The sequence below is a fragment of the Harpia harpyja genome, chromosome 5, assembly GCF_026419915.1.
Source record: "Harpia harpyja isolate bHarHar1 chromosome 5, bHarHar1 primary haplotype, whole genome shotgun sequence".
NCBI lineage: Eukaryota > Metazoa > Chordata > Aves > Accipitriformes > Accipitridae > Harpia > Harpia harpyja.
The window spans coordinates 67,373,683-67,397,382 of NC_068944.1; the positions used below are offsets into that span (position 1 = coordinate 67,373,683).

Genomic DNA, 23,700 nt, shown 5'->3' on the forward strand with positions numbered 1-23,700 from the left:
CCTGCTGGTGAGAGAAGGGCTGGACTCCTAACGAAGTCAGCTGCTGGCACAGAATGCAGGAGTTAAAATCCTTCCCCCTTGAAAGCCAAGTCACTGTGACACAGGTTCAGCTTTTGCAAAGTTTGATTTGGGAATAGGTGAAACAATTCTTGTTGGTGCTGAACCCCACAGATCAGTACTCAGTCTTTCAGCAGAGGAAGAGCAGTTTGGGGAACATATTTAAACAATGTGGGCATACAGAAGTCCATGGGGGCTGGTGGGATGCACCCCTGGGTGTGGGGAGAGCTAGCAGATGTCAGCGTGAGACCACTCTCGATTCTCTGTGAATGGTGGTGGTCATCCTGGGGCCTGGATGACAGCAAACATCACTCCTGTCTTCAGGAACAGCGAGGAGGAGGATGAAGGAAGCTGCAGGATGGCCAGCCTCACCACGAGCCCTGGGAAGGAGATGGAGCAAATAGACCTGGAAACTATTCCCAAACATACAAAGGACAAGAAGGTGACTGGGAGTAGTCAGCATTGATTTACAAAGGGAAAACCAAGCTTAACCAACTGGCTCAGTGGCTGGGCCCAGGAGGGTGTGATCAGCAGCACAACGTCCAGCTGGAGGCCAGTCACTAGTGGTGTACCCCAGGGGTTGATACTGGGGCCAAAACAGTTTAATGTCTTCATTAATGACCTGGGCAATGGACCCTCAGCATGTTTGCAGGTGATACAAAACCAGGAGGAGCAGCTGACGTAGCAGAGGGTTGTGCTGCCATTCAGGGGGACCTGGACAGGCTGGAGAAATGAGCCGACAGAAAGTTCACCAAGTTCAGCAAAGGGAAGCACGAAGTCCAGCACCTGGGGAGGAATGACCCCAGGCACTGGGATGACTGCTGGAAAATGACTTGGCAGAAAAGGCCCTGGGATCCTGGGGGATCCCAGTTCACTCCTGCAGTGGTGGCCACCAGCCTCCTGGGCTGCATCAGGCAGAGCATTGCCAGCAGGTCGAGGGAGCTGATTCTTCCCTCTGCTCAGCACCAGTGAGACACATCTGGGTGCTGCGTCCAGTGCTGGGCTCCCCAGTACAAGAGACAGATGGACATACTGAAGGGCCATGAGGACGATGAATAGTTTGGAGCATCTGTCATAGGAGGAGAGGCTGAGAGAGCTGGGACTGCTCAGCCTGGAGAAGAGCAGGCTCCAGGGGGATCTTATTCACGTGGATAAACAGCCGATGGATGGAGGGAGTGAAGAAGATGGAGCCCAGTAATAGTAAGTGGTGCCCAGTGACAGGACAAGAGGCAATGGGTACAAACTGAGACACAGCAAATTCCATTTAAACATAACAATAAACTTTTTTCACTGTTCAGGTGGTCAAACATCTGGGCAGGTCACCCAGAGAGATTGTGGCATCTCCACCCCTGGAGATACTCAAAACCTGACTGGACATGGCCCTGAGCACCCTGTGCCAGCCGCCCTGCTCTGAGCAGGAGGGTGGACTGGACAGTCCCAATGGGAGACTTCTGACTTAATTGCAAACCAATGGAGACAAGGAGGGTAGAGCCCAGCACTACAAGGAATAGACAGGGATCAGCTAATCAGGAAAGCATGGAAGAGTTCAGTCCCATTTCTTTTTCTAGAAGTTTTTCTCCTGATGCTTTCAATCCCTTGCATGTAAAAGCACAGAGAAATAATAGCGGTGATGCCTGTGCCAGTCTGCTCATGGTATTCTAGAATTAAATTTACAAATGTAGTAAAAAGCCAATAAAAAGTTACGTTCATTGTACCAACCTGAAGCAAGCTGAGCATGAGCACAATGTTGTCCATCCTTGAGTTGCTACCATTTGTGAGAGACTGAAAGAGTTAATGTCTCAAACATTGTGGTGGGGCAAGTTCTGCTTAAGGACAAACCCTGCACAGCAAGGAACCGAGGTGAAAAGCCCATCAGCTCAGGCATCAGCAACAGGAGGGGGAGGGCGTGCTGGAGGGTGCGCAGCTCCCTGTTCTGATAAGCTGTTCTGATACAAAGATCAAACAATGGCCGTGGCTGCAGGGGCTCATTAACCTGACGAGTTCGGGTGCCCATCCAAAGGAGGGGCAAGGATGATAAAAGGACACCAACCGAAGCCCTGGGTGCGCAAGCCCACCGGGACTGGACACCTCGGCTGACTGAACCAACGCTGGACCCAGGACTGGTGAAATCTTTCTCTCTTCCTTTTTCTCTCCCTGTGTCTTCTTCTCTCTTTCCTTTTCCTTTTCCACAATCCCTACACCTCATCCGTTTCAAGACATAAACCGTTGACCAAGTCTGAGACTAAGAGTAGATCCAGCCACCCCTGGGCCCTTCTCTGAGGAAGAGTCTAGAAAGCAAGGGGGTCTGCTCTGAACCTCATGACTCGACGGGAGGGATCTCCTTATTCCCTGAATCGATGTATATGGTTACACGGTTTACAGAAGCAGTCTTATGCCAATTCCTGTTGTGAGAAACTCTGCCACCTACTACCACGCCTCCCCAGTTCAGTTTGCTTCTGTCATAAATAAAATCTTTAACTGATCATTTGGTGTCGTTTCACCTTAATTTAGCCCGAGGAAATTTCGAATTAAACACAACTCCCTGGCCTGTCCAGTCTGGGTCGTGACACCATTGCACGAAGCCATTCAGCCTCCTGCTGCTTGCCTGGCCTTGCCGGAGCTGCCCATGAGGCTGCCGAGCAACTTTTTAGCTTTCGATAACTTACAGATGGCACCCTGCTGCACTACGTCCCAGCTTCGAGTCTGTCTGTAGGTGCCATTAACACCCAGGTGCCCAAATTTTTCATGGGCCCACTTGGTGAAAGCTTCATCATGGCATGGCAGAGCATCAGGGGACAGGCTATCAGGAAGTAAAGTAGTGTCATTAATTTGACCTGATCAGTCTGCTGTAGCATTGTGCTCCTCTCTTCCCTGACACTCTGGGTGACATGAGCATCAGCATGTCAATCCCACAGGCTGAAATTCACGTATTTCTGGGTTAACAGCTTCCGTAAATCCTGATCCCACAATGGCTTCCTGCGTGCTGTCCAGCTGTCCACTTACCACTAACCCATGCAGTTAATTCCTTGTATACCACCCAGAAGGCAGTATATAACTCGGGAGTGGTGGTGCGGGGTCTTTTCTAATATCATGAGCGTAGCCATTAGCTCCGCATAAGGGCTGCTACCCCCACCTTGCTGAGCAAGCTTTGCTTGGCAGGATGACAGGCAGCATCCTTCTACCACCTCACGCCTTGACGTATTTTGCTGATCCACCTGTGAACCAGGCGCACTATCACTGCTCAAGGGCTGTGTGTGTACGGCAGAGCTGCCTGAGCAGGGGGTAGCAGCCTCCCTTCACCTTTTTGCCTCAAACTTCAGTGTGCAAGATCATCTCCTGAAATGAGGACATCCTGCTCAGAATGTTTGTGAAGCTGCTCAGGTCCCAGTGCAACCATGGGGCAGACAGTGTGGTGGGCGTGTTAGAAAGCTCTTTCTTCATTTTTCCCCCATCCAAACTGGTTCCTCTTTCTTGCTGCATTATACAGGGGCCCTAAAGGCTGTGCTTAAACTGGCACCAGTACCCCAGTAATCTTAAAAAGCGCTGCACATCAGCCCTGTTTTGGGGCTCAGCTGTATGAAGTTTTGTTTGTTTCTGTAATCCGGCAGACTCCTTGCCAGACGATGCCTAAAAATTGTACTTCACTTGGTGGTCCTTGCACTCGTTTCCCAACCGTGCCCTCCCATGGTGCCCACAACACTGCTCAGCGCTTCCCCGACATCCTGCTTAGGCAGGTCCAGCCAGCAGGATGTCAACAACGTAATGGAGCGGGTGACACACTGGGGCCAGGCTGCACTCCTCTGAGGGCTGAGCCATGACCCCGTGACGAATTGTGGGGCTGTGCAGGTATCCATGAGGCAGCAGCTGGTGCTGTTTGAAGGCTATAGGCTTGGCGGGGGGATCAGCATAATGGTGGGAGCCACAGCCCTCCCTGCCACAAGCTCTGGGGTCCAAGCTGGTCAGGTACCAATGGAGTATTGTCCCAGTGACAGAATAATATCCCCCACCAGCTTTCCCACAGCAGCCCCTAGCATGAAAATTATGCCAGGTATAAAAGATTCCATACCAAGACTGCAAGTTACATGAATAAACATCTTGCCCTGAACATTAGGCATGTTACAATTGCACTGGAAGAAATATTTATGCCTATAAATAGCATGGCAGGACTTTTCAGTTATGGCTATTTAATTATTTTTCTGTCCTTTATAGAGGAAAACTAACTTTTGTAGTACAGAGGCGGATACGACACCTCTTTTTCACATTCATTATCACTAATGGTTCTAACACTTTGGAATCTTCAGTCCTGGCAAACTATCCAACACCTTTATTTCCAATTTCATTGTTCATTTGTGATACAAAAGTCAAACTTCCACAAATAGTTCTTCAGAACAAAAAACTAAATGATTTATACATAAACAATTACATACAGCATTTATAACGTGCAGTACAAAATGTACACTGTTTGGATGAGATACAAATTGCGTATCATGCCAAGATTTAAACAAGTGTTAATTATATAGACTAGTGCTGATGGTTCCATTTCATAGAGACAGTTGTAGGTACTGCCTTAAAGCACAGAAAAGAGAGAGTTCTGAAAAGCTGTACTTGTATCATCCTCAGTCCCCAACTCCCCATTTCAAGTTTGGGTGAAAGACTTGGTCCTTCTTCATATTCATAGAACAGTTCTGAATTCATCAAAAATGAAGCTAGGCACATGTGCTTCAACAACCTAAAGTAAACAGGAAGACACAGTTAGGTATTTTCTTCATTATTCATTTGTATTCTCTATTCATCCATTAACAAGCACAATTAATCTATGAATCAAGCAGACAACACTATTGACCTGAACCACCCCGGCTTTAGGATGTACTCCTGGATGCGTTCTTGCTTGGTGCACAAAGGAAGGGAGGAATACCATGTCAGGCAGGTAAGGCAAACCCTGGGCTGTGAGGAATTGCCGGGACCATAGGTACTGTGTAAGACTGGAGGAATGCTGACACCCTCACTGCTGTTTCTCTACATAGCACCAGGCTGAAGTGGAAGCTGGCACAGGTACCACATACATCAGCTGCAAGACTGACATGGGGACCTTCTACTACATTGCAGTGTGGGCTGGAAAGAAGAGAGAAACTGGAAGAATTTCTCTCTGTTTTAGTTGTGAGTATTAGCTGGGAAATGGCTTATTCAAGAATCACTGAGGTACAGCCTACAGCAAATAGGATAATGACTTACTTTTAATACCACATATAAATAAGGTATCATCTTCAAATGCAGTTAAGTTGCATTTAACCTTAAAAATAAAGTCTCTCTACAAGCCCAGACTTTCAGAACTTCCCTTGCACGTGAAATAAAGAAGCTGCCTGCCGTGCTTTGGCAGGAAGGGAAGGGAAGGAAATCAAGGACCGGAGATGGTGTTTCACCAAAATTTAGACTTCCTAATTAGCTTTTTGCCCTGCATTTAGAATACTGCTAAGTTTGTTACTACTTAATTCTGTAAGATCTCAGAACTTCTACTTTATTTCTTCCCTTCCCAAAAGCACACCAGCAATGTACATGCTCTCCAAAGATTAAATGGAACAGACTCTTCTTAAATCCACACCAAGCTGAAATCCTTTCTCTATTTTGTATCCCCTCTGTGTTTTCTAGAAAATAATTTTTCCATAAGGATACCATGACTAGTATAGGAATACTTACTCAAAGAATTCATTATGACCCATTCCTATCAAGTAACAGATTTTTCATCTCTTTTTCCTTTTGGAAATCTTTCACAGAATATCTGAAACTGGTCAATACTGCTTTTTGGACAAAGTTAACAAGTCCATTATTTTGGATATTTGTTTACAGATGATGCCATGTTCCAGAGTAGATATCCGTGATCAAACTGCTAGTACGTAACCACAGCATAAACCAAGATTTAGCTCCTCTGAACAGCTCAGTCCTACATATAGGAGACATGGAATTCTTTCTTACCTTTCTTGGTAACTTTGTGTAGCGAATGTAATCTTCCAGAAACATGAGGGCACCCACTACATCAGCAGGCATTTCTGGTATCTTCTGGCTAAAATTAAACCACCATGAAGATCATATGCTTTCTAGCCGATCAGTTATTTGGATAAAATTACATGGAAACACGAGCCTTCAAATAACACTGTTTCCACTAGGCACCATGTGATTCCATTACAAAAAGAAATAGTATTTTAATCTTGTATTTAGTCAAATATATTGTTATTATTATGTCAAATATACTCTGCTAGAAAAACATACTGAAGAAGCAGTGATAATACTACTGAAGCCCTCTTCACAAAGGTGATACTTAGAGAAAAAGTAAAACATGGATACCTTGTGCACTGTTCCATCGTTGAACGAATAAACTGACCGATCAGAGCCAGAAATTGTTCTGTGTATCTTGAGTGAAACTGTTTCAACAGGGTAAGGAGTCCCAGAACTAAAGGAAGCCAATCAATTTGATCAGCTGGCCGCTTGCACACCACTCCTGCACAGAAAAAAAAAACCCCAAACAACACATGTTTATAAAACAGAATGTATTCTTTATAGCAGAGGCAAACTTACATAATATACTCTTAATGCTGTGCCTCCCCTTCTGCTTGCCCACATATAAAAATTAAGAACTAATGTAACAACTGCACATCCTCCATAGCAAATAGCTTAATGATATTAACTAAGGCATAGGATGAAATGAGAAAGTCAGGAGTTTGGATTCTGTTTCCTACTCCATTGTATTTGGCTTCAATATTATAACAAACCTGTCTGGACATGATGGACTAAAGTCAGGAACCAAGTATTTTCTATGCAGATAATTTTACTATCTTCTCTACAGATAATTTCACATAGGTTTTCATTAGATTTAGACAAACAACAACTTATACAATACCTAAATTTCTGTTGTACTGAAGTTTTGGAAACTGGGAAATGAGAAATAGGAAGTTGACGGTGGGAAAATAAGGCAGACATTTTGTTGTTATGTAGATCTGGGGGAAAAGAAAAAAAAAGAGGAACACAGTTCTTCCACATATTTTTTTTTTCTCAGTTAATAATCAATGCAATAGAAAAAGCAAACTGTACCAAGCACTGGAATGTAAGCCTGACCTTATTTAATGGATTGTGAATGCCAGCTGCTTCCAGATAAGCTGTGATTTCATACAAAAGAGTGTTGTCTTCTTTAGGATAAGGTAGTGATGGGTTCTGATAATGTGCTTCAATGTCAGCCAGTATTGCTCTAAAAGGAAAAGAAATTGATTATATTAAATACATATTTAAATTATCCCCAAATAAACCTTACGCAATGCCACCTGTCATATTAAAGTAAAAACTTCAAAGACACAATACCTGTAAAAGGTTACAAGCAAGATTAAACCACCTTTTTTGGAATATCTTTTTACAAACATCATATTTGTTTCAAAATCAGCACCACACATTTTCACTGTTCTTACTTCTCATCCAAATATGACCTCAAATCCAGGTATAACCAAATGCAATTAGAAGCTGCGCCGTCCATTAGCATGTTCATACAAATTACTTGCCAAGTTATTTATTTTTAATGTTTTTGTTGCGTTCAAATTCAAATACTCATCAACAAAAACCTGAATACAACCAGACTCCACATTTTTCCATAATTTAGATTTTAAGGATTGCCAAGTTGATAACAATTACATCACAGTGATACATGCAGCTCTTCAGCACATTTTGCTTCTTACTTATTGAGATTTTCCAAAGCAGCAGCCAAATGCTTGGAGTCAAACCTGCAGGAATAATTTAATTCATTGGTAATCTGTCGTCTTAAAATCTGCATCTGACCAACCTGTTGAAACAAGCAAACAAAAAAAGGGTGGGCCGTTATGCTCAACACAATGAAGGAAGAGTAACGTCAAACTAAGGAAAAACTTAATGAGTAACAATTTACAGTTAAATAGATTACACATGTCCTCATTACACCTAACAGCCTTTGCATGGCTGCCCAAAGCAGGGACATACACTGTGGTTGGAGATACTTCCTCATTCTGGTAACAGGGTACTGATTCAGACTTCCTGCAGTCAGAACTGACAGACCCCAACTGCGCAGTGCAGTCAAAGGAGAGCAGTAGTCACAGCGCTCAAGATTTACACACAGCTCATGGTAGCAAATACAGGCAGTGTGAAAAGGGCACTAAAATGGTAACAGGTATAAAACCCCAGCTGCTTGCTTGTTTTTCACTGGCAAGTGAAAATGCTTGTACTCTTTTCCACACCTATCCCTAGACTGTAGGGTCAGCAATGGCAGGGATAAAAACCATCAGAGAGGTTTGCTGCAGTCAACCTTCCCCTTCCTTCCCTGACCATTCCTCTTCTCTTCAGTAACATAAACAAACATTCACATCACTCTGAAAAACACTAAAACACTGGTCGCAAAATATTGTTATAAAGACAAGATAAAGAGACATGTTAATGGGCTAACTTGTTTAAATCTTCGGCACGGTAGACTGCCTTCTGTGTGAACAAGGCAAGTTCAGGAAATGCTACTGCTCCAAACTTTAGCTTTAGGTACATTATGTTCACAAGGCGCTGTGGGGAGTCTCAGAGCTCCTGATACTAAGCACTAACTTGGTCTTCCCAGATCAGATCTCTAGCGCCAAACTCCATTTTTGGCGAACTATTACATATGAATCTCAGCGCCAAGCACTTTGTGGAGTGTGAACTGTCCATACAAACAAAGCTCAGGAGCTCCTGCAAATCCAGGCCTGCTTCACTCAGGATGTTACAGAATTGCAGGTCAACATAATACAACATTGTAAAAAAAGCAGATTAGAGTATATAACTACAGCCTAGAGCAAATTCTGTGTATCACTAAGTAACATAAACCTACCTTCATTATGGAGTCTAAATATGCTGTCCAGATCTTCTGAGTTTTTGCAATTGCTGCAGAATAAACCTTGTTTGAATTTGCTGAGGAAAGAAAAAGGGTGAGGCATTAAAAACAGAACACGTAAGAAGAGAAATAAATGCAAGCGTACAAAGACAATGGCTTGCTTTCATCTTAACCAGTAAGCACTTACCTATAATTCCTTTGAGAGGACTGACAGCATTCATAAGTGCTTTTAAGGTATCCTGTACTGTCTTGTCACACAATATATTTTTCTGAAATATACTGAGGAAATTCTAAATAGAAGAAAGAAATAAGTGAGTAAAATCCTCACACATGTACTCTATGCTTAATCTTGGTGGTATAAGAGCCACATTTTTTGACAGCAGGGAAAGAATATTTCCACAGATGAAGAGTTGAGGAATTCTGTAGTTAGACTTTGTGCTCTTCTGAGTTATGCTAATCAGTGATGCTAATCAGTGTTAGGACAATTAGCAGATCCCCCTCATCAATATGTAATACCCACTGTAGACAACTATTAATTCAGTTTTTGAGGAAGAACTGTCTTCATCCATGCTTATTTTCCTTAAAATCTTTAACCAGGCTAGGATTGGATTCTTCTCAGAAAATTAAAAAAAATTAGTTTCACATAGAGGTATGTATTAGTGAAAAAGTCATTGCAAGAAATTGACACTTTATTTATTACATGGTAGACCCAAACAACCTAATTCTTTGTTGATATCTAGGCAGAAAGACAGAAGTTGACCTGAGATCAACTTTTAAGTATACACAAAGTGTACACCTTCAAAAGGCATTCCTTGCAAACCACTGTTTAATGTAACACATAACCTGGTGTTACACAGCACCATTTATTCAAGAGTACCAACTTTCATAATTATATCTGTAACTGAAATTCTTACCTTTGGGTTTGAATACACATTTTTCAAATGCTTTTGATTTCAATTTACCATTTAAAAAACAAATTAACAGATATTTTATTTCACTAGAAGTTACTAAACAATAAAAGCATCGTGACCTTGAGAAACCAAAGTTCAAAAATTACCTGCAGCTCCTTTACAATCATGAAACACAGCAGCCTATCTAAACCATTGAGACCAAAGGTACCTAAAGTATCTTGGATCTCTGAGAAGAGACGACTATTGGTTACTTCCTGATGAGTTCTGATATCATACCAGGTGTTCATTTGGTCAATGTAACAGGTGATTCTGAGGAAAAAATAAACAAACAAATACTTCAGAACAAGTTGCAGACAGTTCCTGTGAAAATCTGAGTGATGAGTTATCTTATTCAGGCAGAGATTAGAAAGACTCGCTAAGTATCTCAGGTGATGTTTAGTTACTCCTCTCTCCGCAAGGATTCTGTCACCCTTTCCTGGTTTATCTTTCCTTTATTTGTGTAACACACTGTTTTCCTCCTTAGACTAAAATCACAACTTTTCTAGACTAGTTTTTAAAATGTATAGGATGGATTGGGTAAATTTGGTTTTAGATAAAGATGGTGATATGACAGCTAAGGAAAAACTAGTTGTTGTATACTTTGTTTGTATATGGTGGAACTGGAGCAATCCAATGCATGGTGCTTTAATACAGCTTGTGACACAGTACTTACTTTGGGTCTGTGATCCTCAGGATTTCTCTACAAAGCCGACCAATAAATGTTACAGATTCATCCACAGGTGTGAATTTTGGTATGGGAATGTGAGTAGACTGGTATATGCTTTGCCAGTCTTGAATCTGAAAAATAAGTTTTAGAGTAATTTGCAGTGTTACCATTGCATGTTTTTAATTCGCTTAGAAATTTTATTCCTTTTGTTTAATTTAAAAAGACTACACTGTAAAACAATATTGTAAATTACACACAGCAGAACACTATAAATACAGAATAAAGCAAAGAGTGAATCTTATGACAAAGAGCAAGCAGAAGATAAGTGTGGAGGTTGAAAGAACTACCTACATTTTTGGTGAGAATTCCATCTGCAGTAAGACTAGCCACCATTTTGTTAGCTACATTTAAGATCTATTCACTCTACCACTTGTGAAATATCACAAAGAGCTGGTAACTACTGCAATCTTTCTAAGCCTGCATTCTGATGGCTAACAATAGATACAGAGAGGACTACTGTGATTCAGTAATTATTTTATGTTTTCTTTGAGAAAGAGAGGAAGGATATTGTTCACTGGCAAGAGATACTAAAATACTCTGGGGTACTTTGCTCTTCTTATGTACAACTAATGCAGTGGGGATGCTGAAATCATTCAGAAAAAAGCTGGAGGCAGATGTTTTACATAGTAGTTAGCACATTTAGTTTAAGTCACAACAGTATGGACGGTGCACAGTAGAGTACATATGCTCCATCAGTCACAAGCTTTAACATCCAAATATTAAGACATTTATCATCTTTTTACTCATTCTTGTTTTTGACTAGCACCTTTGTTCTTAAGAAGTTATTGCACTCCTGTTCCACATTGTAGTTAATAATACGAGACACTTCCTCTTGCCAAATTTTTAAACCATATATGTTGACATAATCCTGGATATATTCAAATGATCGATGGAACCCATCCATTGTAGCTGCCATTTCTTTCAGTTTGGGCATCAGTTCGCTCGGCTACAGATGAAAAAAAAAAAAACCAAAAAAAAAAGATAAACCCAAAACTGTGAACAGGTAGAATGCAAAGAAAATATATAAGGCTTCTAAATGCCTTTACACAAAAACCTCTAGAGGATTTCACTATGCTCCAGCCAAAACTGAAAAGCACTGAGAAATTTATCAAAGGTTGTTTGATATCTGAAGTAATTCTTGTTACTAAATATTTTTTCCTCCTGCTTTTAATGTCTATTTTAGGCTTCAGTGGTATGACTGACTGATCTGGGAGAGAGACTCAAGAATCTGGACAGGATCAAAACAAGGAGTCACTCTCCTTATTCTATCATTGCCTTTCTATGTTTACCTGGCTTATACATATCAAGTGTTGTCATCAGTCGTCACAGACAAAGACAAAACTGTGAAGTCAGAATTGACAGGACACTTGGCAATAGAATAAAAATATGTTTTTGAATTCTGTGTACTCTTAGCAGTTTATAAACTCATTTTAACATCAAATAAGGCATTCCAAATAACCTTTGAGTTCAAAAAGTGTACTTTTTTGCAAAAAGGAAATCTGTACAGAAAAGTATGAAATATTTCCTAGAAGGTACTATAATAAAAGAGTTCCCAGCAAACCCAAGATACATAAAAAAATAAAATAAAATCAAGCTGTTACACACCTTGGCTCTAGGATTAAAGATGAGTCCCCTGTGAAGAGCTAGAGCTACCCGTTTTACTAGCTCCTTCCTTATTCCATCCTCTAGTAACTGTTTTGGGTCCACCTAAGTTGAAGAAACATTTTTTTCTTAAAGTCAGAAAGGTATAAAAAAAAAACCCCAAAACCCAAGTATTTCGTTTGTACCAAGAAAGATACTAAGTACTTATGACGAATTGGAAAGCACTGCTAACAGATGCACTTTCCCACCAGTGCTTGTCCAAAGAATAAATATTTGAACACTTGTACTAGATAATAAGCAATTCCTTTAAGTTGAATGGCAAAGGTCTGCAATTCCCCTATTCAATCTTTGTTAATGATCCATTGAGAATGTTACAATTATAAGAAGTCAGTATGCATTAAGAAGTGTATATTTCTTCAATCATACTTGCTCCTGGTCCTGAAAGAGGTATCTTAATGCAGGAAGAGCAGTCTTTGCCAATGGAAGAAACAGCTCTTCAGAAAAGCTTGCAGTCATTTTTCCAGTAGGGAAAAAAAACCCAAAGAGCGCCAATTAAGGCTGATTAATTTATTTACAATCAGCACTGTGGGTTCTTAACAACCTTAAATAATACAGTTCTTTTCTGAATGTCAAGTTAGGTGTCACCGTTTGAAAATTTGTATGCAAACTTATTTTTTCTTGGCTTTTTATCTTTCCTCAAGGTCTTGCTTAATGTGCTGAAATATCTGTGCTAAAGTGGTAATTGCCACTGAATGACTTTTTCCTACTAGAATAATGGAACATTACCTTGATGATACCAACTAAAGTAGTCTTCATCATGAGGATACCTTCAGTGAAGATTGAAATTGCGTGGGTTAGCTTGGCAACCTTCAATAGAAAGAGAAAATACAATTTATTAAAGTGATTCAATAGATTAAAATAATTACACTAAAAAGGTATACATCTTTCCCAGTGGTAGCTTCCTATTTTAAAGTAATTTGCACTGATATACTTTCAATTTTACATCTTGTTCTAGACTTACTTATACTACAATAATAATCTTGCTTTTAATTAGATCAATATAAGTATGTTACCAGTAGGAAAGAACAGGTAACACTCAGAGGCTTTACAGAGATTATGGGAGGAAAGACCTAGCCAGCTATATCACGTGTGTACAAATCATGGACAAAACTCTTTTAAGCTGGTACCTTTGAGCAGGCTAGGGACACAGCTTGAAGTAGTTATTTCATAATAAAGCCTGCTGCCAGCAATGAGTCCACTTCAATATTTCCACTGATTTAATACAGTAGCACATTCACTTAGTTTTAAATTATTAGGTGAGCATCCTTAAGCTCAGAGTTCAGACAAGCCAGTCTTTTGCCTTTAAGACATTTACAACATAGAACAGAAACAACATAGTTCAGACTTACGATTCTACAGAAATCAAAAGTGAAAAGCTTTTGTGTGAGATGATTAGTTTCCCCTCTACCTCCTCAAAATAAAATAAATATTACTGAATACTGCCTCCTCCTCCATCCCTGCCTCCCTGCCTTCCCCCCCCCCCCAAATAAACTGTCTTTACAAAGTTTAATGAGGGGGTCTAAACCTAGTGTTTAGGTCTGAACGTCAGCTTAATCAGAGACCACAGCCTGTTTGTATAAAACTCCTAACAAGTAAGCACTTTGGCAAAAACTGCTGGAAAAAGCTGGCATCTTAACTGATAACTGGAGAGATCAAAGATGCATTCTTTGAGGGAAAGAGTTACTGGTCTACTCAGGTTTTTGCTGCTCATCTTTCTCTATTAAAAATAAACCCAAGTAATTTTAGCGTTTGCTCACTCTTCCAGACTGATAACAGTGCAGAAGAAAAAAAACCATACAAAAAGCCAATGAGCAATAGCAACTTTATCTGATCAAACCAACATGCCTCCATCCTGTCTTCACATTTGAGGGCAGCAAAAAGCTTAACCCTGCTGACTTATTCAGCCTTCAACCTTCTTCTCCTGGAACAAGCATTCCAAATGTGGAGAGCTTCATTTCAGACTTGGGTTTTTAGTTTGTTTTTTTTTCCTCTCTACCTAAATAAATCAAAAAATTTTTACCCTCATTTATAAATATATTTAGTTTTCCTTCCCTTTTCTACAAGATCAAAAGTTCAAACTTTTACGAACAGAAGAGCAAAAGTTACTCATCTGTCCTCAGGAAACCTAAGATATACTCATGATAACACTAGTCAATTTTAATTCTTACTCAGTCAACAAATCCAACTTCACTGTTGAAGTATAACTCTATGGAGCTGTACCTATTTTAACTTAGGCTGGAGCTGGCCACCTATAAGGTATGCTTTTTCAGAATTCCCTATTTTTAACTGCACCTCGTATCGTGGTCCAAGCTGAGCATAATCTCGTAGTTTGTCCTTATCAAGGCGAGTAGGCACTTCAATAATATCATGAGTCTGAAGCTTTATAATTTTGAGAAGAGATGTAAACATGCTTTCTGGAATTATCTGTAGAACCTTTGTAAATGAGAGAAGAAACAAACACAGTCAGTATATTCTCATTAAAAAAAAACCAACAAAAAACTTCAATTAAGAAAAAGTAATTAGAGAACAAGACAATTACACCTTTTCAAACGCCTACCTTTCTTACATAGGAAACCAACTCGCCCGAATAATACTGTGATACACTGAGAAGATCAGGACTGTTTGCTTGATTGATGCGGAGAAGTGGCAAGTCAAGTGCAGAAGCAAGCTAGAAATAAAGTTAACATTCTAACTTCACATGACTGTTTTTCTAATGTAAATTATATGCTTGATCTCTCCTGCTCAGGCTCTTAACCTACAACTCAAACCACTAGATTCTTCCTAAAGAGCAGCGTTACTACATCAGGTTTGCCAACAGAAAAAAAAAAAAAATTGTTAAAAGTCAAAAAAATTCCAACAGCCTATAATGCTACATCCCCCTTACTAATTTTTTTTAAAATCTTACCAGCTGCACAAGATATTTTTTCATTGTAATTTTACACTCCCTCCCATGCTATTTTGCACTCTTATTTCTACAGAACATATTTTCATTTGATGCCAGATCTTCATGACAGACAAAGGGCATAGCCAACGTAACTTTTGTATTTCCTTCAGCCTCCTCCGATACATATGCAGAGGATCCCATCTATGCACCAATGTCTCCAGCAAATAACTGTAATGAGTAGAAGCTGGATGATGAGACTTATTTGCCTAACAGCAGTAATATAACTGGTTGCATAAAAAACGATGCATAACTTGGTTTTATTTTCTTTAAAACTAACCTGGGGTTAATTTAATACAGTCTAAAAAACCTGGATATAGAAAACGTTGGTAAAAGGAAGTTTTGACTCTTCTGTGACTTCACAGCCTTAAGGCCTATTTAACAAATGCTTTGGTTGACCTGCAGTGTTCAAGTACCTTCACCGTTGTTCATACTTACCTTTAGGAAAGTGGCTCTGAGTTTAGTTACCATAGAAGGACTGACTCTTATGCTTTCCTGCATAATAGATGTAAAGCTGGGGTAGGAAACAAACAAAACAAATCAACTTCTTCTCCTGAAACTCTTATTTTAAACTCTTAAATCACATGTCACCAGCACCAGTGTAATCTAGAAATAGCACAGGAGATCGCTGAAGAACTTCACTAGAGGAGAATTTTGAGCTGAAGAGATATTGGCTCAAAAAAACCCCTGTAAGATAAAGGGGTAGGTGGGGCAAAAGAAGAGGGCATCAGGGAGTGTTAACAGCCAAGGCAATGAAGTAGCAGCTCAGCAAAATCTCACCATGGAAAATGAGTTCTCTAACATTTGTCTTTCATTGTTTGTTTTGGTTGAAATAGGAACTCCAGTATTTTGGAGAACACTTAACTAGACTAAGGCTGGAGATAGAAGCTTATTAAAATTGCTATATTTAGAACAGGATAGAGAGCAAAAAGTCAGAGTATCACTTAACCTGCAGCTAACAACATAACAAGGATAACTGTTAATTCTTGTTTGCGTGGATTAGGGTTAAATATACTCAACAACTCACAGAACAAGGCTGTTTTTAAATTGGAAATCTTATGGTATTAATATTTATGCATGTTATTTCCCACAAGTTTCGCAAATGATGACTGACTTAGAAGAAAAAGCTCCTGCTCAGATACCTGTCAATTAGTTGCCAAGCATAAGAAAGATCACCAACTATCTGCATGGTGATCAAGACCTCTTCTTTAATGTTGATAGTTCGGATCATCTGATGGAGAAATTTGCGGGTGTCAGCCAGAAACTGGCAAACTTGCAGGTTAGTTTCCAGCTGGTGAAACTCTTGGACCTATATTTAAACAAACCAACCACATAAAACAACTCCTTTTTTTCTGTTCATCTTTAAGGACAGCAATATAAATAGAATCAGTAAACTGACATTTCTTCAGGATATTATTACAGTAAGACACTTAACAAATACTAGCCTACTTTAGAATGGATTAAATAATAAATTTCACAAAGTTACTCAAAGAGGTGTACTGTGAAACACCATACTGAGTATTCTTTTATATCCTGGAAGTAGAAGACATGCATACATAACAAATATGGATATTTTTATTTTGCCTTTCAAATTACTCTTTCTAGTTTCAAATGAATTTACTTTCAGAATTTCTAATAAAATGAGTAATGTTGCCAAATAACATTTAATACTGAATTCATTTCTTAAAAAAACCCTACTAATCCTCAGATGCAGGTGGCATTATGTTTCATGCTATATCCCTTATTTTACAATCACAAGGTCTATAAGCAAGTCCTGCTGACTGTATATATAAAACTGCAAAGATCTACAGACTTAAACAGTTGTTAAAATGCAGATCTGTTTTTTAACTCATCTATCGGAAGTTGGTGCATGTGTATCAAGTGCTATTTTTCAAAAGGACAAGGTCATTTATCTAAAAAATTCTTTGCCATACCTCCTCTAGTGCCTGTATTAGCTGCACAGTTTTTCTGCCTGCTGCAGTGGAATCATCATAGTTTAGAGACATTATTTGCTTGGAGATTTCTCTGAACCAAGCCTGAAGATTTTCTATGTAAGAACAAGAAAAAATGAATCAAATATTTGCATGTACAGGAAGCAACAAAGACAGGGTACTTGCTAGTAAAAAAAAAAAAAAAAAAAAATATTCAATGCTATACATGTAGGAGATTATTTAAAAAGTCTTCATCTTACTCTTAAAACTCTAGTCTTTCAGCATGTAGACTTGTAAAGAGGCAAATGCTCAGCTAAGGTTCACGTACAACATTAAAAAAAACCAACTACCAACACAAATGGGCATTATAAAATCTACACAAGGATGATAAAGCCCTTTAAATCATAAATTTGTGTTTTATGAACGGTTTTACAATGTTAATTGCCTTTGCAGGTGCAATTTCTATGTTTTTGCTACAAGTTTGCTGACCTGAAAAAGATAAAAGGAAATATTTCAGTAAGGTAATTCTGCTTTTAATTGGAAGCAAGTGAGAAAATTGCCTGTATTCTAAGTTTTGTTGTTTTGGATCAATCACAAATGTTGCCCTTATATTGACACTTTATGCAGTGTTCCTGATCAAATGAGAGTGATTTACAATTCTTATTCTTATGCTAGTTCAAGGGGAAAAAAAAAAAAAAAAGAAATGTTTCAAAAAACAGAGCAAGAAATTTGGAAAGAAATATAGATTCATTGCCTTTAAGTCCTTGGACAACTTGGAGAATCAGAAAAGTACCACTCAGTGCAGAAGAGAAGTAAAAGAAGGTTTGAAAAGATGCTGATACAACAGTAATCCAGTTTACAACTAGGGAAAAAATGAGACGAGAGGTTAAACTACCCCCTTATTTAATGGGCATGATCTTCACACTCCTTTGTACATAGAACACAGTAATGTGATCTCCATTCTACATGGAAAAGTGAACTGGCATTTCATAGTCTTACCTGGCATATCTAAAGTGATAAAAAATATTTAAAAAAACACAGCCATCTAAATATTAGGTACCTAAATATGGCTTACATGGAATATATGCGGAAAACCTAAACAAGACAGCGTGTAAGAGACCTCTGTGCCAGCTGAGGGACATGAAAATTTTTCTTATTATCAGTATTAGCATCATGTATTTTCTTTGGTATCAGCTTAGAAATAAAAAACAAAATTATTTTTTTCCCCTCACAGTTTAGTTTTCAATAATTACCATTTTTCTCCACTCTAGTAAGAGGTTTAACTCCTGAGAAGACGTCAGCAAGCTCAGTCATCCTTTCAGATCCCTCTTTTTTATAGTTCTCCCATTTTGTTTGTTTTTCTGACAGCATCTGCTTGAACATCTGTTGAAAAATGAAGCATTTGGTTTACAAAACTGGCAAGAAGGCATATTACAACAGATGAAATAAAATACTGAAAACAGATGGAACCGACTTACAGTGATTACTACATAACTTCAAGATCTTGCCAGAATATTAAATACAAAATTAAAAATATTAAGAAATACAGCCAGTGTGATGGACATACAGTAATAGAAACTAACTGAATTTTAAAAAACAGTACAATGCATATATTACTGATTTTTAGTCACTTATAAAAATATCCAGTAACTTTTTTAGCTTAGAGATCCTAGAAGACTCTGGTCTAATGTTGACTTACACTTTGCATAGTCCTCTCAGCCTATGCAGAGAAACCCAATTCAAAAAAGCATGTACATGATGTTAAGCATGCTCTTATATATTCTACCAGGTTAGTACCAGAGCATTAATGGGGAATCTTTTAGAAATGGCAGAACTTCATATATAGGTGTAAGAGTTTTCTTAGCAGCTCATTCTCAACATACATAGGCTTTCATTTCTGTTTAAAAGAAAGCCTGAAAAAGAGAAGTATGGCAGGATAAAAACTTATGCAGCTTGCTCAACAGATTCTATTATGCCTGTTATAAGGATGTTTATGCAAAATTCTGAGTAAATATAAACACGGTGGGTAAAGAACGAAAACTGCCAATTATTGGCAAGACTGCAAAAGTCACTTCCAAGCAATAGTAGTTTGTAATCTTCTTTAGAAAACTCACAATTAACAAATCAAAATAATCGTTCTTTATGTAAGTGGACTGTGTGGTAAATGTGCCACTACTATACAAGTCTTCAGTTCTGTTCTGCCATTCAGGGGAAAATGTTGAAGAAGGCAGCAGCACATTACCTCTTTCAAAATAAATTCAAATTGAGCTGTATCCAGAAGCAGCTGGAAAAGGATCCTGGGATTGTACCTTGAGTCTGTTAGGATTTGATCCTTTATCTGGCGGAGACGTTTGTTATTTGGATCACAAGCTGAAAGTGGAAAGACAACATTTCTACGCTGTTACCGAATTTGGCCAAGCTTTTCAATCTTGTAAATAGACTCTTATTAATAGCTTGAAAGCAAAAACATTTTGCTCTGATATGTAAGTCCCCACTTGTTCTCCATTTACATGGGTCTCACCACCCTTGTACAACCCTTCCTTAGAAGTGGAAATAATTAAGGTTTCTGTGGTGCTTCAGCCTTCTTAAAACTCGTCTGCTGGCTTCTGCAAACTAAATGTGAATTTAGTACACCTGACTGAGAAGCCCAGAGATCAACATTTCTGAAAACATTACAGACAACGCATGGAGGTATAACAGAAACCCTCTCACATACCAAGAAGCCCCAAAGACAGCACAAACATTCAACGAAGAGAATGTCTAAATAGGTAAGTTTACAGACCCAAACTCATGTCAGAGACATTAGTCAACAGTTTCAGTTGAATTTCAGTTCAACAGAATAAACCCCTTAGTTTTAAACTATTAATTACTAAGATATTAAAAAGTTGGCTACTGCTTTCCTTTTGGTGCTAGGTAAAACTTTCAGAATGATGCTTTAAGTGATAAGGCAGAAAAAGATACAGTTCCCAGACTTCTCCTGCAGAGTATTATTCAACAGGATCATGACTTCTCACACTACTTTTTGTATCTGTGTCTAGCTTGCAAGAATTAAGGAAATGCACGTGTGCCATTTCAGCCAAAGACTTTAGAAGACTGTTAGCAAAAGAACAGCTCAACAATCTATTGCAAACAGTAGATGAAACTCTGCTGACTTCAACAGCAGCACACACTGAGCTTCCCTCGGGATGTAACATGAAGCACCGGTATAGCTCTGTACTACAAGCCTAGCATGAAGTCTTACCTGTATCTGCAGTGTGAAGCATCAGCCAGCGGATTGCTACATTGCAGTCTCGCAGGCAATTCAGCAGCTTGGGAATATTGTCCAGCACCAGCTCTTCCCTTAGACAGCCCTCTTTGAGAAACTGTTGCACCTGAGTGTGCACTCGCTCAGTGACTGCAGCGTATCTGCTTGCCTTAGAATATACAAAGCTTGCATCAATATAATCCTTGCCTCGAATGGAATACATCATGTACAACGTGACTATGGCTTCCCAAGAACTTAAAGGTCACACAGATCAAAATAGTGCTATAAAAATTATTATCATTACTAGTAGGCAATATCATACACTGCAACTGCATGACAAAGGATGCAAGCTAAATTTTAAAGCAAAGAGCCTACACAGGAAGCATAATGTTTCAAAAATGCAGAGTTGTTAACTTCCTGTATTCACTTATGTACTCTCTAGAAATCATTCCTAAAAAATGGTACTAATATTTTATTGCCTAATGAGGAAGAACAACAACGAAAATCTATTCCAGAATGGAAATACTTGTTATGCACTAAATGTCAGTTCTACTTAGTGAACTTCTTCCCTAAAGACTAAGGAAAAATGTCTGCTCATATTCCCTAAGTTTACTGGACAATATATAGTATGGTTCTCCTAATTAGACACTTCCATGTGTTCTTTCCTGAACATTAGGGTCAGATTCTAAGGAGCCATTTAGCTATCATCGGTCAACTGATTTGTTGATTGTGCAAACAATCAACCAACGCAATACTACTGACTGTTTTTTAGGCATGGAAAAAATGATTTCACATAAAAAGAACTAACTGAATTGCATCACACAGCATTCCGGTATCATTCTTTTAAATCAGATGCTTTTTCCAGATTATCGTTTATTTAATTTGGGAGGCCCCATTTAAAACTGACTGAGTGCGACACTCCATCAGCATAAATGTGTAACTTCTAAAACTGTTATCTATGAAAGACCAAACACTACAGTCAGCTTAAGACATCCCAATAATGAACAAAATGGCGATGACTGCTAGCATCTATTCAGTTAAGTCACAACGCTGAAACTTTTACAAGAAACAAACACTGCAAGAGGAAGTGAAACAAGTAGTGCTGTGAAGACCAGATTTTGAAGCTTTGAAGTATCTTTAACTCAAAGTCATGTACAAACTGATGTATTCAAAGTCTTGTACTTGAATGTAATGCAAAGAATTGTGTGCAAGAAAAAAAGACCCACGCATTATTGATGTCATATAACATACTTGAGATGCCCACACAGCTTGAATCTTGCTAAAAATACTTAACTCTGGTTTATATACCTGCTCTTTGACATTTGAAAGATCCAGTGTGTAGTTGAGGGCAGTTTTAGCAGCTTTGTATGGTTCCCATGCTTCTGCTAGATTTACAGTGATTCCCATGTAAATGCTAATAACCTAAGATTGGAAGCAGAAAACAAGAAGTTGTATTGGTATTTTTATTAAGAAAAAGACATACTTTTAGCAATATGAGTAGAAAGTGATATACTGTGGGTATAAATATAACTTAATTTTTTTTGCAGCTGTACTTTTTGCTCCACCACCTTTGGAAATCAAGGAGTAAGACGACTTTGAAATAAAAGGCACACAGTTAATTAGAGGCTTAGTTCTGAAAACAAGCCCACAGTTCTTTCAGTCACTATGTATGATCCTTGGCCTCTATTTTTTCCCCTATGAATTTATGACTTTTTCATTTCCATGATGCTATGCAGAAGACTGATGAAAGCAACTGGGGAAACGACTATGATAGAGGGGGAAAAATGATCTGAATGAATCCTACTTTGAGAATGCCCAAAGGACCAAACTGAAATGTAATGCATCTTCTATGTTGAACACAAAGAAAAAGAAATTATGATTCCACACTGTGATTTTTAAGGAGCAAAGAAGAACTGATTTCAGACCCCTAGCCCAAGTTTAAATGTAATTAAAAATACAAAGTTGTGGTTGACTTACAAGCATTTGTAAGATACTTGATTAAAAATGGAAGCCTTGGCTTACTGACAGATGGAGGATATACAGAGCTGTGGCATTATGAGCTTTGTCACACTATTGCTCCAATATTCTTCCATCCAGGAGTGATCACATCTAGGGGGACACTGTCAGCCTTTGAGCTCTTCTGACAGTGTCAGAAAGGAAGCCAGTAAAGGCAAATGGGACACTGGTCTGCTGATATGAGGATCCCTCTCATAGTATCGAAGTGAAGCTCATTATTTCCTGTAGAGCACAGCTCCTCAAAAGGCTACACTTCAACTGCTAACAATCATTTGAAACCAGCCTAAGAGTCAAGTATTCTGTATGATGCAGCTAACTCATCCATACCTGATCACAAGAAGATAGGTGTTGTCTTAAAAGAACAGTTTGCACTATGAACTCAAGAGAATAAAAATGCTGGCATAATCAAAAATTCACAATGTCAAGTTCTCATTTCTAAAATAAGCTTGCAGTTTTTCAGAAACTGATGGGTTCTCATGTCTATTAAAATAAGCAGCCATTACAGTTTCTTCCCTCCTTTCTTCACTGTTCTTCTTATGGTACAGAAGAATACAACTTGAAACCAATAGATACACACAAATTAATTTATAATTTCTTTGTTAAGTCTGATTCCCTTTGATAGAGACTACGTGGGGACTCTATTGCTACATGCCAGCCTATTTCAGTAGCATTTTTTGCAGACTAGGGCTTCTGGGTGGAAACCCTAAATCTCAATACTGAGACATATAGTAATTCCATTTTGATCGCTGCATCTGAAAAGGTCTATAGAATTGCACAGAGTGACAGGTTTTGCTTCTAAGTTATTTGGACAATGGCACGGAATGAATCCTTAAACAAGTTTTCAAGTAACATCAGTGTGGGGGGACTTCTTGGAGAGCAAGGCTGTCATCCAGATTGTCCTTGACAAGCTGGTAGAATTCACCAGCAGAAACCACGTAATGATAAATACAAGGTCCTGTTACCTGGGACAAAACCAAACCCTTGCAACAGCACAATCTGGGAACTCACTGCTTACGTAACAACTATGCAGAAAAGGACCTAAGCGTCCTGGTGGACAAACTGAACATGAATCAGACATGCAGCCTTATGACAACAAAGAGTAATCATACACTAGGCTATGTCGGCCATACTGTAGCCAGCAGATTGAGGGAAGTGATTATTTCCATCTAGTCAGCCCTCATGAGGTCCCATTTAGAGTAATGTGTCCAGATTTGGGCTCCTCAGTATGAGACAGACATGGACAAACTGGAATGAATCGAATAGGAGGTCACTAAGACACTTACAGGCACCCACTACGAAAGTGGAGGCT

The 23,700-nt window shown here is 39.0% G+C and overlaps 1 protein-coding gene across 2 annotated transcripts in view; it reads right to left on the reverse strand.

Annotated features, from left to right (window-relative positions):
* Nucleotides 1-4,353: 4,353 nt before the first annotated feature.
* Nucleotides 4,354-23,700, reverse strand: part of WASHC5 (WASH complex subunit 5) — a 28,682-nt gene continuing 9,335 nt past the window's right edge. For both annotated transcript variants that reach the window (XM_052787294.1, XM_052787295.1), the window contains exons 8-29: nucleotides 21,684-21,797; nucleotides 20,373-20,544; nucleotides 19,374-19,501; nucleotides 18,385-18,514; nucleotides 17,135-17,247; nucleotides 16,343-16,509; nucleotides 15,639-15,714; nucleotides 14,817-14,927; nucleotides 14,552-14,692; nucleotides 12,986-13,066; nucleotides 12,203-12,304; nucleotides 11,364-11,543; nucleotides 10,544-10,668; nucleotides 9,978-10,140; nucleotides 9,108-9,210; nucleotides 8,918-8,997; nucleotides 7,773-7,876; nucleotides 7,165-7,294; nucleotides 6,950-7,046; nucleotides 6,397-6,550; nucleotides 6,028-6,115; nucleotides 4,354-4,786 (exon numbers count right to left, since the gene is read on the reverse strand). In XM_052787294.1, coding sequence (XP_052643254.1) covers nucleotides 4,730-4,786; nucleotides 6,028-6,115; nucleotides 6,397-6,550; nucleotides 6,950-7,046; nucleotides 7,165-7,294; nucleotides 7,773-7,876; nucleotides 8,918-8,997; nucleotides 9,108-9,210; nucleotides 9,978-10,140; nucleotides 10,544-10,668; nucleotides 11,364-11,543; nucleotides 12,203-12,304; nucleotides 12,986-13,066; nucleotides 14,552-14,692; nucleotides 14,817-14,927; nucleotides 15,639-15,714; nucleotides 16,343-16,509; nucleotides 17,135-17,247; nucleotides 18,385-18,514; nucleotides 19,374-19,501; nucleotides 20,373-20,544; nucleotides 21,684-21,797 — 2,616 coding nt within the window. In that variant the 3' untranslated portion in view covers nucleotides 4,354-4,729. The remainder of the gene's footprint in view (nucleotides 4,787-6,027; nucleotides 6,116-6,396; nucleotides 6,551-6,949; nucleotides 7,047-7,164; nucleotides 7,295-7,772; nucleotides 7,877-8,917; nucleotides 8,998-9,107; nucleotides 9,211-9,977; nucleotides 10,141-10,543; nucleotides 10,669-11,363; nucleotides 11,544-12,202; nucleotides 12,305-12,985; nucleotides 13,067-14,551; nucleotides 14,693-14,816; nucleotides 14,928-15,638; nucleotides 15,715-16,342; nucleotides 16,510-17,134; nucleotides 17,248-18,384; nucleotides 18,515-19,373; nucleotides 19,502-20,372; nucleotides 20,545-21,683; nucleotides 21,798-23,700) is intronic.